This window comes from Papio anubis, chromosome 9, assembly GCF_008728515.1.
Source record: "Papio anubis isolate 15944 chromosome 9, Panubis1.0, whole genome shotgun sequence".
In the NCBI taxonomy this organism is placed as follows: domain Eukaryota; kingdom Metazoa; phylum Chordata; class Mammalia; order Primates; family Cercopithecidae; genus Papio; species Papio anubis.
The window spans coordinates 64,218,877-64,238,267 of record NC_044984.1 but is presented as its reverse complement, the minus strand read 5'-3'; the positions used below and the strand labels follow the sequence as shown (position 1 = coordinate 64,238,267).

Below are 19,391 nucleotides of genomic sequence, written 5' to 3'. Positions count from 1 at the left end.
TTTACTTCTTTCTCCAAGGTCAAAACAGAAAAGAAAACAGAATTTGCAAAGCTAAGAAAGATACACACACACACACACACACACACACACACACACACACACACACACGAAAGGCACAGTTTGTTGCTAAACATAGCAGTTAATTGAAAAAAAATCATGTCATATTTAAGGCAGAAAGCCTGTGTTTTTTTCTTCAAAATAAGAGTTTTCAAAAAGGGTTCCCTCATTTCTACGCTATCAAAGTTCAGGGCCTAGTTTAAAAGGCTTCTTGTCTTCAAAGTAAACAGGCAAGTCCCCAGTTCATATGTGATAAAAGAAACATGGGAAGGAACAAAAGAGCTTGACATGGCATAACAGTGAAGTTTTTCTTACCAAAATGCCATCACAGCAATCAGAGTTATAACCAAGGTCTGGAAAACCCAATTAGGACACGCCCGTCTTTTTCCTGAAAGATAAACCTATAAAAAGGTTCAGTAATGAGCAGTGATAAATTAGTAACTCTAACTGTGAGAAGGGAGCCTGGAGAATTGCTCCCAGCACGGGTATTTGCTGCTGTCTTGGGATAGTTTGAGTGCTTGCCTCAATTTACATCTCTTTCCTCCTCCCTGCCTCTCTGAAAACAACATTCTTTCAAAGTCTATCTCAAGTACCTCCCTTTCCTTGAAATTCCAAGCTACAGCAATCTCCCTTTTCCCAGACATCCTGCAGACAATGATCTTTGCCAGTCATTGGGCACTTATCTTTGCAGTTTTATGAGAAAGGGGGACCTGAGGCGAGATGTTGTCAGACCACAGATGTCCATCTCTTTGAGTAGGATACTTTTGAAAATCAAAAGATCTTCGAGACATGAAGAGATGAATTCCAATGGAATGATTTCAGGTATGATGACAAATGATGAAAAAGGTTTTTATAGAATGAAATCCCACTAAACGCTTTTTAAAATTATAACACCAGTATTCAATTTTTCACCTCTATATACAGATATCTCTGGGCCTGTGTCTTATTTATTCTCATATTCATTCTACAATATTTATTGAGCAGCATTATGTACAACACTATAGGAGACATGAAAATTAGGAAATTATAGTCTCCAGTATGTGAATGAGACAAAACTTTAGGACTGACACATATTGGCATACAAACTTGCATATGGGGAAGCCAAGAGCTACAGAATGACAGCTCTGCAATTGCTGGGGAATCTGGCTGAAGAGATGGGAGTTTTCTGCCCACTTAAATGAGGTGCTACTTAAATATGAGTTTCCTATAAATGCAATAAGGAGTATTATGCCTGCTGCCTTCTGGGGATATAGGATAGAGTCATGCTTTTGGTTATTAGGGTATTAGAATAAAGTGGTAATAGTTTTTAATTGGTTCTTGGTTTAATTTATTGGGTACAATAAGGTGATAATAATTTTAAATTCGTTCTTGGTTTAATTTATTGGGCTAGCTATCCGACTAAAGCAAATGTTCTTCCATGTAGTATAGGGTAGGGGTGTAGGATTCACTATACCATTTTTACCAAGTACACTATCCCTTAGGGCTATTGTAACTGAGCCATCCATAAGTACAGCTGGAAGCTGTTGTGATGACCAAGAAGTCAATGGCTTATACTGTTCTGAGGTCTCACAGAAACTGTTCTGAGGACATCTTAATAGTGTACTGCACAGAGGAGAAACTCAATGAAATTTGTTGAATTGACTGGAATTAAATAGGACTAGTCTCAGGGTAAGTGCTTTCCCCTTCGATCTACCCTCACAGCTACTGAATTATTTTAAGTCTCCATGCTTTTCCTCAAAATCCTTTGGCCTAATATAGAGAAATGGCCTAAGACCTGGAGTCAGACTTAGAGTTGAGTCTTCAAGTTATCTAAATGTCATTGATCCTCATTTTCCTTATCAATAAAATAGGAATAATAAAATAATACCTGCTTACTTTTCAGAGTTATTAGGTATATCCAATAAACAGTGTAATGTCTCTCAAATTAAGGTGTGCATAGAATTACTACGGTGCTTGAGAAAACCCTAAATGCCCTAAATGTAAAATTCTTATTCAATAGGTTTTATTTGGGGGAGAGTGGGGACTGGGAACCTGTAAGAGGTAGGACAATAAAAAGTATTTACCCATGTTCATTTTTTTTTCTTAGATAGGGTCTTGCTCTGTCACCAAGGCTGGAGTGCAATGGCATAATTTTGCCTCACTGCAGCCTCTACCACCTGGGCTCAAGCGATCCTCCCACCTCAGCCTCCCTAGTAACTGCAACTACAGCCATCAAACCCAGTTAATTTTTTAATTTTTTGTAGAGATGGGGTCTCACTGTGTTGTCCAGGCTAGTCTTGAACTCCTGGGCTCAAGTGATCCACCCACTCTGGCCTCCCAAAGTGTTAGGATTACAAGCGTGAGCCACCATGCCCAGCCATCTTCATTCTTTCCTTTTCCCTCTCCTCCTCCGAATAGTCAGTGAATTCTTATTTGAATCCTGGGGAGCTTCCTATCTCATCCTGAGTCCTACCTGTAGCCAGAATGGCCCACCTACCTCTTGGAGGTGGAGAAAGAGAAGGAAAAAAGAGGAACCCTACTGATTAAATGAGAGCTACATCAGGAGACTTCAATCTTCCTCCAGAATGAACACCATCTTGGCCAGCATTGGGAGCCGTGTGGAAGTAAAGGCAGGGCCCAGTCAGGCTTCTTACCATCTGGTAAGACCCACTAACTGCCCACAGCATCAATTTGCTCATTAACAAGACCCCCACCCTACTCCAGAATACCACTCCCCACTCACACACAAGCATTTCAATGACCCACAGAGTCCCCAAGGAACACAGGACACCTAGGAGATGGGTGGTAGCATGGAAGTAAAAGTCAACCTCACAGGAAGAGCTCAGATCTCTTAGCAGGTCAGCACAGAGGGAACAAGCACTTTAGTTATCTGTATTTTATTGAGCTCCCTGGACAAGCCTGAAATGAGATTCGCTAAAATATTGAGTTTGAACACATTAATAACAACTATTATGTAGCACTTACTATGTGCCATGCAAATGCTTTACATATATCAATTTATTTAATCCTCACAATAATCCTCTACAACCCTATGAAGCAAGTACCTTTATCAACCCCATTTTAAAAATAGGGAAAATGAGACACAGGAAGGCTAAGTTTCTCTCTCAAGATCACACAGCTAATAAATCACACAGCCAGGAATTTGAACCCCCCAAAACTTGGCTCCAGAATCTATGCTCTTAACCGCAATGCTATGCTGCCTCCTTTTTACTGTCTGTTTTTAAAGAAAGGAAACTATACAACTTAGATATTGCTGTTATTCAAAAGGCCTTCATGGCTTCTTTATTTTCAGCCCTATCTTCCACTATCTTCCCTAAACAACTCCCACCTAATCCTTCAAGGAAGCCATTTCCAGCCACCAGACTTTCATTTATGCCATTCCATCTGTAACTTCTCCTTCAATTTCATCGCTGTCTAGCCAAAGCTTACTCCTCCTTTAAGGCTCAACTCTCATAAACCTCCTGACACTCTGAGCCTCTGCAGCACTGATGACATCCACGTACAACTGTTCTTTGTATTTTCTTCCAATCTTCCCTGGCTACAATGCAGTTCCTTAGAAGAGATCTGACTCACCCTTTCTGCCTCCCACAGGCCCTCTACAGTGACAGCAAGAGGTCTCTGAGTTGAATGGGTGCTCTTTAAGGCCTACATGAGTCCCCGACCCTGGGACCACACCTCAGCTTATACCCCACCCACATACCCAAGACACTGAACCACTTAATGTTTTTTAATGTAAGTTGTCATACTTCAGGGAATATTTTCATACTGGGCTCTCCACTCAGGTATTCATCTGACAAATATTTCTTGAGTGCCTACTTCGTGCTAGTCCTAGTGACATGAGAATGAGCCTGCTCTCATGGGCCATATATTCTAGTTAATATTCTGAGATAACTGCAAAATAAAGAGAATCTCTTATTTTGCAAGATGGGAGCTACAGAGATTACAGGTGACCAAACTGCATCTATCAGGGCTGCCATGGATGTGGATACCATTCCCTCTGTCCCACTGAAAATTATTTAGTCCAAAGGGTACCTTTCCTACACAATATTTTTCGTGTTTTGTGTTTATTGAGTAACCTACTAAGTGCTGAGTGCTGTGCAGAGCTGTAGCTCCTTAATCCTCATTTAAATCCTATCAACAATCTGTGTAAATATTATAATTGTCCCTATTTCCCAGTGTGGTTGAGTAACTTGCCCCAGAGCAATTCTACATATATTTTTACCTGGGTATTTGTGTTTGTCAATACACTAAGGAGCTTGTCAGCTGCATAATAGTTTATTTGTTTTTAGTAGAAGAATTTTTGAACTCTTTCTGAATCCTTTTAGAATAATCAACACAGTATAGCATGAGGAGTAGAGAGTAAAATGAGGCAGTGACACAAGCATCAGGTCAACCTTTAATAGGGTGTCAGTTAAGGTCATGGATATCTTCCCCAGGGAAGGGCCACCTTTGGGCCACTGCTGGATCAGAGGGAGCAAGCTGAGTTTTGTAGCTACTTATGAAGTGCTGCTAGGAAGGGTGTATTGCAGCTTCTCCCTTACTGATATTTCTCTGTGATGGAGAGGGTGTCCTTCAAGTTAATAAATGATTAACCTTCGCTTTAACTATAAATACTATCCTACTTAATAAATACTTTCTTTATTCATTAATAAAACCATCACATTTTAACCTTTGCCAGCAAGTGAATACCTATTCTTCCATTTGCATATTTAGTACTAAATATCAAAGGGAAAAGAGGGATTTGAGGATTAACTAAAGTCCCTTTGGGATCTCCTAAAGCCAAAGATAAGGGGGTGGGGGTCAAGGCATGTACACAGATCTGGCAGCACAAGGCCATCTGTATGCTGAGGCTGCTGACTTTCGCCTGAAGGGGACAACACAAACAAAAACTTGCAGATAATAATTCTGAGATTAATATATTTTGTACTTGTTTCTCTAAACTTTGCTTTAAAAAGCCAGTTAATATCTACTAGAGGGCTAATATTTAAACACATGTAGTACATAAGGATGCAAACTACGGATTTTCTCAACAAATAAATGAGAAAAAAATTCTTGACTGATTTCTCTAAAGACATTTTAAGTAGAAAATATCATTTCCTTTCATTGTAAATTTGTCTATTTACCTTGTTGTTTTTTTTATGAACGGCCCTTCTTGGAGAAGATGCACTAACGGCTCTGCTAGATTTGCTTTAAAAGAGAGAGAAAATTGGTTACTATTCAAATACCTCTCCAGGAGATATATGACAAAGGCCCAGCCTGTCACTAACACAGCAATATGACTTTCTTTTGCAATACAGTGACATTTTGAAATGGAAAAGTCATGGTAATTGAGAGTTCCTTTTGCGAAAAGGAACTTCAGTAAGTATAACTGAATAAATTAAACATTATATTTCTCTTTTTCTCAAAACTAAACCCCAGGAAATGTGCATTTACCTTCTTAAGCAATTAAGAAAAAAATAACAAAAAGTCTTCCCCTGAGGACCAAACATGGTTTTCTAAATTTAGAAATGACCACTTCTCCTCATTAAAGGAGAAGCCACCCTTATGTGAAAATTTAGCACTTCCTGTAACAACTGCTACTAAACAGATGTCTCCTGGTTTTTTTCCACTTTTAAAACAGCAACAGGGCCAGGCATGGTGGCTCACGTCTGTAATTCCAGCACTTTGGGAGGCCGAGGTGGGTGGAACACTTGAGGTCAGGAGTTCAAGACCAGCCTGGCCAACATGGTAAAACCCTGTCTCTACTAAAAATACAAAAATTAGCCGGGCGTGGTGGCGGGCACCTATAATCCCAGGTACTCAGGAGGTTGAGGCAGGAGAATCACTTGAACCTGGAAGAAGGAGGTTGCAGTGAGCCAAGATCGCGCCATTGCATTCCAGCCTGGATGACAACAAAACTTACACTCAAAAAAAAAAAAAACAAAAAAAACCAACAACAGAAAAAAAATAAGAAAGTTATCACATAAGACAATTGTGCTCCAAAATATTCTAAAAGAAAAATGCAGACTTCATTATCAGAAAGTAGCAGTTGCTGTTTGATCAAAAAGACCATTTAGATTGATCTTATTCTGGAAAGAGCTCACTCTCTCCTTTCCCCAAATTTCTATGGCAATCCTGGCTGAATGTACCTGATTGTGCTTGCTTCACTGGCTGATGACTTCCAACTACTGAGCCGCTTTAGCTGGGCCAGCTTTCTGTTCCATATTTCTAACTCTTCTATTCTCTCCTCAAGGTTGTTAGTTAGTTTGCACAGTTGCTTCACTGCACCTACATTTTCCATAAAGATCTGGTCCTAAAAGGGAAAAATCAAACAGAGTCCATAAATTAACAATTTGAGATCGACTACAAAGCTGTCCACAGTCCATTCAAAGACAGTTGGAATATACCGTTGAAAATGGTTACAGACACCCACATCTTCAAGTTCATTCAAGATAAATCTGCAGAGGTTTGAAACCTAACGCAGTCTTGCTAAACTGCTGGCTGTGTGGTAAACTGCTTCTGTTCAATTTCCAATAAAATGAAAATATGACCTTGTAACTCAAAAAAGGAGCTGAAGGACATTGGCAAAAGATTTATTTTCAATGGCCATTATTCCATATTTAAAATTCTGAGGCAGGAGAATCACTCGAACCTGGGAGGTAGAGGTTGCAGTGAGCTAAGATTGCGCCATTGCAATCCAACCTGGGCAACAAGAGTGAAACTCCATCTCAAAAAAAAAAAAAAGAAAAAGAAAAAAGAAAGTCAGAACAGGCTTCTGAATGTTAAATTTTCTGTTAATCACCAAAATTCCTAGAAAATGACTCCAGTTCTCCCTTGTAAAATGTGCATCAAATTGTTCATATGAGGGAAGAAGGAACAAAGACCTGGGCTTTTCTCTGAGTTCTGCCACCTACTAGATGTGAGACTCCAGACAAAATGCAATAACTTCTCTGGGCTTCCATTTCTTCATCTATAAATGAGAAGATAATTCTTGAGGTGTCAATATCTGCTTCAACATCCAATGAACTATTGTACACTGCTTATATTGTAGCCTAACTTTGAAGCAATTTTTTTAAAGAAAGCACATATTTCTTCCTGTTCATAAAATGTAATGACACATCAGAAAAAGAAAGGGGAGACCAACCAAACCCAGAGAGTCCAGGCCATCCTCTTCAGCAGCCACACACTTCAGTTGTCATATGAACACATGTGACCATCTCTCAGCCATAATAAAAAGCTGGAAAGCTCTTATCAACTCATATCCCAACCCCATGACCCCTCCTCCTGTCTCTCTCTCTGTTTGCAAGTTCAAAATCCCACAGCACTTTCTGAATTGCAGAGAGGCTGGTCCAAGACTGGGTTCAAGGGCAATAGAGACTGTATTGTGGTTGAGGGTCAAACTCAGGGCTCCGTGCCTTTGAGATTCTTATCATCCAAATTGAAGCTTTGAGGTTTCAAACACTGTAGAGCAATCACTCAGAAAGAATCAAAAGCTGAACATTCCAGATTCAAGGCTTAGCGTATGCAGTTCAAAAACAGATGTATCTCATGATACACTGGAGAACTCTCTGAAACTCCCAGAGCAGCCACACAGATCTGATAAGGCCCCTGAACACCCCGTACTCTCCAGTGTTTGAGACCTCACTCCCATAATTACCTATGATAAAAATACCTTTCCTCAAGGCCAGTCCAAATCCCACCATACCCAGTATCTCCCAGAGACCACTAGTCAGAGAGCACCCGTCACTCAACAACGTCCTCAAAGCATGTTCAATTCTATCAGCTGGCCATTTGCCTTGTATCAGATGTTATGTGTCTGTCTCCCACCTGGATCATGAGTTTGTGGAGGGCAGAATTATGTTGATTGATTTGCATATCTCACCAGCATTTAGCACACGCCTTTGCCCACAGGAAATGCTCAGTAAGAATGGACACAAGTGAATTGAAAAGGGCTATGAGTTAGCAGCTTATGGAAGCAGAAAACCTTCGCACATGGGATGCAAAGTGACCAAAAGCTTGATTTCTGAGGACTATGTTTGCTTTAAGAAAACTTACCAAAAAAACACAAAAAAATCCAACAACAAAAAAATCAGACTTGTTTTGGCTTCTCAAATGTCATCAGAAAACCCTACATTTTTTCTGAAGTCTTACCATACATCCTTCAAAAACCATCCAAATAACAAATTGATAAAACCACTCTGGAGTAGAATTTAGCAATATCTAGCAATATTACATATATTTTTATTTTTGAGCCAGTAAACCCACTTCTAGGAGTTTATTCCATAGATCTCCTGGAGAAAAGTAAGATATAAAAGAGATCACAATCAAACCAAATGTCCATTAATAGGGGAATTGATAATAAACTGTGGTACATTTGCATAGCAGTATACTATGCAACTGTAAAAAGAAAGGAAGAATATCTCTATATGCTGTTATGGAGCAAAGTCTGTAGTATAAGAAGAATACAAAACATATCTACGTTAATAAAATGAAGAATAAACCAAAAACTAACTTAAAATTGTTACACATAATGGAAAGGAATAAACAAGATGGGTGAAATGGATAGAACCCAGATTCTCTGAATGTACCTTGTTTTATAAATTTACCTTTAGAATATGCGGGTATTTTAAATACATATAAAAACTAAACAAAAATTTAAAAACCATCCCCTAGAAATAGAAGGCAAAATAAAACAAATAAGCCTAATTGGGTATTGAGTTTCTGGTTTAACCTTACAGAGAAGATTGATATTAAGTGACTTCAAAACATAGTAATTTGACTGCCCATTCCCAGAGAGAGAGACCCTAAAGACAAAAAAATAAAAATTAAAAAAAAAAAGTCAACCAGCAAGGGAATCTTAATTTCAATAATCATACTGTTAGTAATAATAGTGATGGAGTATACATGCATAGACAGCACACATTTGGATAAAACAAATACATAGTTAATAGTGCTATAAACCAAGATTTTTAGCATTTAAGAAAAGAGATATAAACATAAAATTAAAACACTTAGTAAAAGCCTAGCAAATCTAAATTTAAGTTAGAAATATTAGTATGAATTCCTGATATATTTCATTTCTTAAAAGAAAAAGATATTTTCTAGCTATGTTAAGTAAAAGGACTGGAAAAAAAACTTCCCACCTACTAACAATGAAGACTCCTCATTGTAGTCTCTAAATACCATTCCCAGTGAAAGGACCCAGATTTTGGATACTTTTCCAGATTTGGGGTAGGGTATGTCTGAGGTGAACCTGGAACTCTTCCAGATTTGGGGTAGGATAAGTCTGAAGTGAACCTGGAATATCTTCCAATATGAGAAAATAAGGAAGCTATCATAGAGTACTGTGGTTGGGTCAAAATGACTCAGGAGCTAACTGAAGAAGTTCTCATTGGCCAAAGATAGAACATCGAAGGACTAATAACCATGAGAGAACAAAGAATCAAATGTGCTTTAAAAGCATCCAAAATCCTATTCAATTTTTAAAAATAGTTTATTATTTACCTTTGGGAGACATTAAGGGCTTAACTCATTTTTTAAAAATCTTGTAAATAAAATAATAAAATTTTATCCTGCCTGTCCTATATAAAATCTACATATTTGAAAGTTCATTTAAGAAGAATTCCAGATAATAAATTCCAGAGAATAAATAAAGAAGAAATGATAGAATATCACTGTTTTCCAACCCCTAATGGAACAATAAATCTAGGCAATAATCCTCAATGTGTACTAAAACTATTGCAGGTATTTGTTTCTTTGTTTTATATATACATATGTAAAAACAATTGGGGAAATTTCAACACCAACTGGATTTGATACTATTAAGAAATTACTGTACATTTTTAGGTGTGATAATGTTATAGTGGTTCTGGTTTTAAGAGGCCATTTTTCTTTTAGAAAAAAACATTGAAAATCTATAATAAAATAGTATGATGTTGGAGGTTGCTTTAAATAATCCAGTTGGTGGGAGAGGGTAATTGGTGAGTGATTTAAATAAAATAAGATTGGACAAGAATTGATATGAATAACTGGGGAATTTAAGTGAGGCATACATGGGGTTTCATTACTATTCTCTCTGGATTTTTATACATTTGAAATTTTTCATTAAAAGTGGTTTTTTTTTTTTTTTTAAATCACAAAACAAAAACAAAAATCTCCTGACAAAAGCCCTTTTAAATTTTCTAATCCTGGTACAGGTTTTCCTTTACTCTAAAATTTGTTGTAATAAAAATAAGGCAGAAATTATGAAGATAGAAACAGCATTCTACGATTCCAAATCATAACAAATGTTAAATCATTATTTACTATGTTTACCCTGTAGAGAGCCTTACACTGTAAATACAGCTGTATTATTTACAGTAGATCACACGGTCAGCTGATGTCCACCAGCAGCCCAAAACAGATTTGCAGCCGTCCTCTCTGACCCCTCCCTGCACCCTGCTCACTGGCAGGCAATCTACCATGCAGGACTGTCAGTTCCGCATCCTAAATCTCCCAAAGCCACCACTTCTCTCCATCCTCACTGACACTACTGATATTCTTTTTTTTCCCTTGGTAACCGGCTTCTTCTTCTTTAAAAAAAAAATTGCTTAATACATTAATTTGTGATTTCACTCAAGCCAAAGCAGACTATGGAGAATGATAATAAAGTCCCCTCTAAACCGCAGTTAAGTTCTTTCTGCAGTGTTTTCCTCAACAGGACTTTCAATACTGCCTCATAGGCTACAAGCAATGGCTGCAATTGCCTGGTTACTTGTCAATAATGATAAAAGGTCAGCTTTAATTTCTCCAACTCAAATTTGCCAGTACCATATATCTTACAGGTGGATCCAATAGGCAAGGAGATAATTCATATGTTTTCCTATTCAAGAGAAAATAAAAGTGGAGAGGAAATTTACTACCACTTTCCTGATTATAATTATGGCTGGCTCTGACTTTATGGATCTATCCAATAGTAAATTACTGAAAAGTAAATTTCCAATACATATTATAGGGGTTGACACTTACTGAAATATTTGGAGTTCTGACTTCTGTCCCCCATTGTCAGAGTGAAGCCAGTATAATAAATATGTTCAAAACTATAATCCAGAGTTTTTCTGAAAATGTTCTTTTCTATGCAAGTGATTAGGTCTATATGAGCAGATTTGAACCAAGAACCCATATCACAGATGCCTGAGGAACTTTTTTCTAAATACACATGTCTGAACCCCATGTAGAATCTTGGATTCATGGGCAAGACACATTAGCTCACACTTGTAATCCCAGCACTTTGGGAGGCCAAGGTGGGAGGACTGCTTGAGGCCAGGAGTTCGAGACCAGCCTTGGCAACAGAGTGAGACCCCATCTCTACCAAAAAAAAAAAAAGTTTTAAAGAAGTTTGGATCCATTAGGGCTGAGGGGCATTTTGAAAAGTCTCCCCATTTGATGCTCATCCTTGACAACTAACCATTTTGTAATTGAACCCAATTAATTATTGTACTTTGTCCAGCTATTAACGGTTTTAAATGGGGTCCACTACCTCAGCTGAAACACAACTTTACAGTTGTGATGTAAAAATGGTTAAATCAGCTTGCTACCAAAATTTGCTAATGAGATTGTGAAGCAAAAGGTGGCAACTGCTTCAATTCACCTAAGAATCTTTTACTTACTGAGACTTGCTATGGAGTTAGGGTACCTATGGACAGAATGAGCATGTTTTCTAAATGGGCACTAGAGGCACACCAGCAAGTGTATTGCACATGAAAACAACAGGAAAGCATTCGTGAAACCAGAGCTGTTAGTGAGCTCAGAGCAGGTATCCCTTATCTAAAATTCATCTTTCACTACAGCCTCCTTCACGCTGTATGCTCTCACCATATTGAACCATTTGCCATTCACTGAACACGGCAGGATTCCTCTAGCCTCTGGATCCAGCACATGCTGCTTCCTCTACCTGAATCACCTGTCCTCCCCTGCTCCCATCTTCCTTAAACTTGGTGTTAGATTTACCTGGAGAGTGGGCTCACCTGGACAGGGCTCACATCTCATCCATAGTTGGCACGCCAGCACAAACTAATAACTCAGTACACATCTGATGATTAAATGAATAAATATTCTTACAGGTGGCTCATGGCATGAGGCACTGAGAGGTCATAGTGTTGCTCTCTAGAGAAATCAAGAGAGTACCAGCTTCTAGTTTATTCTTTTATCTGAAGTTTCTCTCAGAGAAGCAAAAAACAAAACAAAACAGAACAAGAACAAAAAACAAAGAAAACACCTAAGGTCCAAATTCCGTTTTCATGTTGGGAAATGCCCATGGAAATGTGAGCGAATTAAACAAACACTAGTGTTTATCATCTAGGGCAATGGGCTGGTGATTCGATGATATCTAACAAACCAGCTTCTACCCAGATTAGGTCCTGTCCTCTTTGCGACAAGATTAGCTCAGGAAACAGTTGAAAGCCCTTGAGTTCCCTCTCACCCCACCCCCTCCAGGAAACCCCTGGACTCGGCAGAACACAGCCTGAAAGTTCCTGGGTCCATTGCAGGTCTAAAGATAATGTACCCAAGACATTGGGGCACAGCCAGGCAGAGGAGCTGATTTCTTCTCTCTTTGGAAGCTACAATTCACCCTTTATTTAGCGACACTGAGTGAGGGTAACTTAGCCTGATGGCAAAGCAAGCTTCAAGAAGTTGAAATAGGCCCTTATTTCTTTGCTCATAAGACAGCATTGCAGACTTGAAAATCTCTCCTTATGGTAAATGATGCATCTGGTGTTGCATGGACTGATGTTGTATAATAAAACCATAGGAATAAAATAGCCTGTAATTGAGCATTGTAAAAATGATTGCCAAAGGGAGAAAAACTGTCTTTAGCCAATGGGTGTGTCTGGCAATTGTTTGGGCTTTGAGTAAACTCAGCTTTAGATTTTTGTCCAGGAGTTGATTTTGTGGAGAGCGTACTGGGCCCTGACGTGGATTTAAAAAAACAGAATCCTTAAATCAGAAAAGCAGGCTGCTGGGATGGTATGGAAGCTCAGACTTCCAGGTGGCTTTTCAACAGGTCTCTGGAGGATGGGCTTCTCTAGCAAGCATATTTCTCTTGCAAAGAGGACATATCTTGGACTCATTTTTCTTCCGCTTTACATGGAAAGAGCACGAGATTCATAAAAGTGTTTAAAATTGTGTGCAGTATTGTTGCCCTTTGTTTGCCTTAGAAGCCTCATTTAATTTTTATTATTTTTAGATAAGTGCAATTTTCTGTGGAAAGGGCTTGAGTGTTTGACTGAGACAAGTTTCCAGTTGAACTAGCAAATATCAGAGTTTGTTATAATTCTTTGATTTCTTGTCTTACCAAGATGATTAACAAGCTCCTTTTGAAGGCAGTGACTTTGTCTTGTGACTCCTCAGGACCAACTCAGGACCTGACACATGCACCTCAATATTCAATTGATGACCCCAATCAGTAGTTCTTTATTAAGCACCTATGATATGCTAGACACTCATGTGAGTGCAGGGATAAAACAATTAGATAAAGTAGACAGGATCTCTGTCCTCATAGAGAATATTTTCTAGTGGGAGAGATTGACCAATAACAAGTAAACCACAAATAAACAATACAGTTCAAAGGTGTAATTAGCACTAGGAAGAAGCTAACAAGGCATTGAAATAGAAAATAATTGTCAGTCTCTTAAGCTGTTACTATAGACTTGGTATATTAATTTTATTTTTGAAAGTACCAGGAAAAAATAAAATAATAGAGTCAAGTGAAAAGTTATATTCTCGTCCTGAAAAAGACAAGTTAACCCAATAAAACACTGAGTCAAACCATTCACAGAAGGAAAAACCTAATAGCTAACATAAGAAAGAGATGCAAAACTTTATTACTAATCAGAGAAAGGTAAATTAAAACAATATGATGCCCCTTTAACTCAATCAGAATTGCAAATTTTAGAAAGTCTGATAATGTTAGGTGTTGAGGATACAGAGAAACAGTAAGCCTCATGCATTGCTGTTGTTAATGAGAACTGAGCAACAGGAGGCAGTATTTTATAAAATTAAGTCTGTGTGTATCCTGCACCCCACTCCTTGTATTTGTTCCAGAGAGCGCCTCACATCTCATCTCTCTCCTCCCCATTTCCTTATTGATCCTATTCATTCACTTGACTTGACACTGTGCTTGCCCCATGTTTTCCTCCTACTTTCATCCAATCCTCTAAGCCCTCACAGGTTCTCTTCTTCCTTCACAGGCTCTAACTGGGTGTGTTCCTCAAGGTGTTGCTTTCGGTTCTTTGGTTCTTTCTGTTTCTCATTCCATATAAACTCGAAAGCCCATAGGGCCAAGAAGGTAACGGGTAGCCATGATGTGAAGGCTCATGAAGCCTCACTGGAGGAGCCACTTTCTAGCCCAAGTGCCCAGCCCTTCTGATATTTCAAAGAAGCCATAAATCTGATATTTTTATGAAGATCTCCTAATTTTTAAAAGTAGGGAACAAATCTGAAATGTTTTAAAACACTATGGGGGAAAAAATGTCTGCAACCCAGACTTGGCCACAGGCTTGCAACCTGTGACCTATACCCATAAGCTTTCCCTTCTTATTTAATATCTTCATCCATGGCTGCAGCTTCCTCTCTACCCTAACTGCCCCCCCAAGTTCTACACTCATGGTCTCCTTCCGGAATTTTTTTTTTTTTCATCTGAATGTCCAGTTGACATCTCAAAGCCAAAATTGACCTTATCTTTTCCCCAGAAAATCACTTCTCCTTCAGATTTCCTTAAGTTAATAAAATCACTTCTCTTCCTTTCATGGAGATTTAAAAACTCAGGCATTAATATACACGAATTTTTATCAGGGGTATCCACAATGTATCAGATACTGTATTAATCAACACAGCATTGATGAGGCAGATTCTCTGACTTCAGGAGTCTCACAGTCTAGTGAAGGAGAAAGATAATGGAATGAGAATGGCAGTACAATGTGATAAATCCTCTAGAAGATGTATATGCAGAGGCCTATGGCACTACAGAAACAGGATCAACCACGGCATCACAGAATTCATTAATTCATGTTACCAATATTTGTTGAATTCCTACAGCACTTGAAGTTCTGGGGTAAAAGCCACAATAAAGTGTTGGATAGTTTTTAAAAGCATAAATTTCTGCTCTCATACAACTAATAGGAGAGACTGGCCAAAAAAAAAAAAAGTTTGTGAATAAACAAGAGGATTTCAGTTAGGGGCAAATACCCTCCAGGCTGCCCTGTACAAGTTCACAGTTTGTTTACAGCACAGAGGCCCAACCAACGGGATGGATAGGGTCGGCAGTAGCCAGAGGAGGCACCTTTTAAAATTAGAGCAAAGGCACTACACTTTCTCACAGTGGCCCTGACTCTTAGAAACAAAATGAAACCAAGTGATGCAGGGACTATTTTAGATGGGGTGGTTAAGGAAGACCTCGGCATTGAGGTCCAAATGATGAGATCATCTGAAGAGTCTTTAGGGCTGAGAACCACTCAAAAGAACACATCTGAGGCAGAAACATACTTGGCAGGTTTGAGGAACAGAGAGAGGGAGGGGCTGGCAAACAAAAGGTACCTGCGTCTGGGAAAGGGGAGCAGTGGAAGTTACTGGAGAGAGATGAAAGCTAGGCAGTACAGGGAAATGCCAGGCTTTGAAGGAATATGTAGGAGTTTTCAGTGCAAAGTGTTGAGCAGTAGCAAAGCCTTCCAAGGTAAGGACACAAACATATCATATTCTGAAAGGGCCCAGCTTATTTGAGAAAAGGTGAGAAGGTCATTTAGTCTGGCTGCACTGAAGGCATCATGGGATTAAGGGGTTATGGGAGCATTAGGAAACGAGTTAGAAAGAGAAGACTCCATCCAGATTGTGGAGGGGTTATGACAGTCTGTAGCCAATAAAGGGCCAGTGGGAAAGGGAGATTGTATGATCAGAGATTTGTTTTGCTTTGTTTTTAAGGAAGATAATTCTACTGGTGGCTAGCAGGTCAGTTAGGAGATCATTATAATAGTGTGGGAGAAAAATAGAAAGAATAAAGAAAATAAAGAAGAGAACTCATATACGAAGATATTGCCAAAGGAAGAAAAATAGGACTGAGTGTGTAACTGCATATCTTGGACAAGAAAAAGAAAGGTTTGAGAGGCCATCTGTCCTCCTTTGGCCACACTTTCAGTCCCCAAGGTCCATCATGTCTTCCTTTGCTTGCCTCTCAAGGCTTCCCCCTTCTTTTCCATCTGTGAACCTTTGCCCTGTCTCCAGCTTTCTTCTCTCCTTCCTCTGAGCTGATGTAGTGCTTTATTTATGCATCCCATAGTATTTCTCACATTATAACTTAGAGCTTTATTACTTGTGTACCTGTCTTATCATCCCCCTCTTAGACAATAAGCTACTTGGAGACAGGAACTAAGGGCTACTTATCATTGCATCATTCAAATAGACAATTCCTGCTACATTATGATTAAAAAAAATGGAATCAATGAGTAAAAAGTACCCACATACTAAGCCACAGTAGGGTGGTATACAGCATGCAATCTTAAACTTAAAAAAAAAAAAAAAGAATTGTCCAAGGAATAATTATTCATAAGACACACCTCACCTTTAAACAGGTTCAGTTGTGAATGACTTTAAGGCAGTACTTACATTTACTGGGTATGTTTCTCTTACACCAAGCACATCTAATAATAATGCTCAAAAAATGTGATCACCTGCCCCTAAAGAATCACAGAAACAAATAAAGTTGCCAAATAAAGAGATAGATGAACAAGCAAAAAAGGCCAAGCTGCCACCGGTCTAACACAGGGTTAGTCCAGGTGTCTACAGCCTACAGGTCCCCCTGCTTTCAGTGTCACTCCCAATCCCTCTCACTCCACCTCCTGCCACTGGGCCTTCGCTGGGGCACAGGGACACTATGGGGAATTTATGAGAACAGGCAAATTACCCCAGATAAGTAGTTTGTCTTGTAAGGTCATCTCTCCTGGGAAGGGAGAAAGAAAAGCTGCTTGTACCAACTTTGACAAAGATCACCCACTTTGGTTGCTTGCATAGACAGTCTATAAAGATCCAGCCATTCTTTTTCCTGTTTTGGCATCAAGTTGTGAGGTACCTGCAGAAGTGACATTGCAATCGTGGAGAGCAATATTTCAACATTTTCATAAATGTTTCTAATTTGCATTTGAACTTCAGTGAAAATTTCTTTACAAAAAAAGATCAGGTGGTGGGACAGAAATGGAGTGAAGAATGGAGAGGCTGCACCTTTACCTGACCTCCTGCACTTAGTACAGCACATGAAGCCCAGGATGTTCTGGCAAAATTCCTTAAAACAAGCAGCCCTGGAGGTGGCAACCAAAGCCACACTGCCCACATGAATAGGTAGAAGTCCAGGAAAGCAAGAAGCTCACTGTACATCCTGCTTGTTTTACAATTAACAAAGAACATGGGACAAGAGGAGCCACTTTACCTATATTCTTAATAAGAAAGAAAAAGGAGATGTTCTGTGAGGCTTTTATAAGGTAGGGAGGGATAGCCCACCGTGTTGAGTGTTAAACTAGCAAAGTCTATCCTCAGAAGTGAGGCAAAGCACACTGCGGGGCTTCTCCTGCATCATCAGAGTGGGGAGATGTTCACTTGCTTGTGGTGTTACAGATTCTGTAAGTGAGTGTGGCCTTAGTGACGTCTCCACAGATTGCATCACTCCAGGGTCCTGTTTTTAAGAGAATCACAACATTTCCATCCTGGACTCCTGTGTGTTTTACCAATTTATAAACTGAGTGCTGCCTTGGCATGGTTTTCTCCTCAGGTGACATATGAATAAGCCTGACTCCCTGGAACAGGAATGCTACCCTCTACCGCTCCAGACCTCTGAGTTTGCCTTCCTAGGAATGAGCTTAGGTTGTAGACTCTCTTAGAAGAAGGAGAATGGACCTTGGAACTCCTGATAGAAAGAGAAAATTCTGTCTCAACTATTCCCAATCAACTCAACTAGGGAATGGGAAAATACTGGAAACAAAGGAGAGAACTAATTATTTGGCTGCCGCAGGAAGACATGACCTACACATTGCCACTCAGGAATACTTCTTTTTGAGTGTTCTAGTGGAGGACCACATCCAGAAGTTATATAGCTGCTTCCAGAGGGTAACCCCATAAGCCCCCACCTTGGCAGCCTGGTGACATGATCCCAAGGCGGTACCCTGGGACTAATAGCTGTGCTTATACTCCTTTCCTTTCATGGCAGAAAGCTTACGAAAACAAGCGTTAATTTTATTTTAATAATAAAATACTAAGGTTTTCTAATAATTCACTTCAAAAAAAGGACCTCTAAATTGGCCCTATTTTATTTTTTAAGCAATTTATTGGAAGACTTCAGTATTTTATTATTAAAAATAAATTTCTCAGCAAAGTAGCAGGATACAAAGTCAACACACAAAAATTAGTTGCATTTCTATACAATAACAATGAGCAATCTGAAAAGAAAAGTAGGGAAAAATTCCATTTACAATCACATAGAAAAGAATAAGACTCTTGTGAATTAACTAACCAACATGGTAAAAGATTTGTACAATAAAAACTACAAAACATTGCTGAAAGAAATTAAAGAAAGCATAAATAAATAGAAATACATCCCATGTTCAGGGATTAGAAGACTTAATATTGTTACAATGTCAACACTACCCAAAGTGATCTACAAATTCAGTGCAATCCCTATCAAAATCCCAAAATTGTCTTTTGCAGAAATATAAGGACCCATTCTAAAATTCACATGATATCTTAAGAGAGCCTGAAAATAGACAAGGAAATCCAAAAAAATAAGAACAAAGCTGTATGATTCACACTTCCTGATTTCAAAACTTACTACAGAGTTAGAGTAATCAAAACAGTGTGGTACTGGCATAAAGACAGACATACAGACCAATGGAATATAATAAACAGCACAGAAATAAACCCTCACATATATGGTTAAATGATTTTCGACAAGGATGCCAAGACCATTCAATGTGAAAAGGACAGCTTTTTCCATAAATGGTGCCGGGAAAACTGGACAACCATATACAGAAGGATGAAGCTAGCCTCTTACCTAACACAAATATTAACCCAAAATGGATAAAAAAACATGAATGTAAAACCTAAAATTATAAAACTCTTAAAAGAAAACAAAGGGTACAATCTTTACAATATTGGATTTGGCAGTGATTTCCTGGATAGAACACCATTGGCTTAGGCAACAAAAGGGAAAATAGGTAAATTGGATATCTTTAAAATTTAAAACTTTCATACATAAAGACACTATCAAGAAAGTGAAAAGACAACCCACAGAATGGGAGAAAATATTTGCAAATTATATATCTCATAAGGGATTAACATCC

General features: G+C 38.7%; 1 protein-coding gene across 1 annotated transcript in view; it reads right to left on the bottom strand.

Annotated features, from left to right (window-relative positions):
* The window catches only part of MYRFL (myelin regulatory factor like), a 115,974-nt gene that overhangs the window by 19,403 nt on the left and 77,180 nt on the right, over positions 1-19,391 (bottom strand). Inside the window, exons 16-18 of the mRNA XM_021923357.2 lie at positions 6,186-6,349; positions 5,181-5,244; positions 373-458 (exon numbers count right to left, since the gene is read on the bottom strand). Coding sequence (XP_021779049.1) covers positions 373-458; positions 5,181-5,244; positions 6,186-6,349 — 314 coding nt within the window. The remainder of the gene's footprint in view (positions 1-372; positions 459-5,180; positions 5,245-6,185; positions 6,350-19,391) is intronic.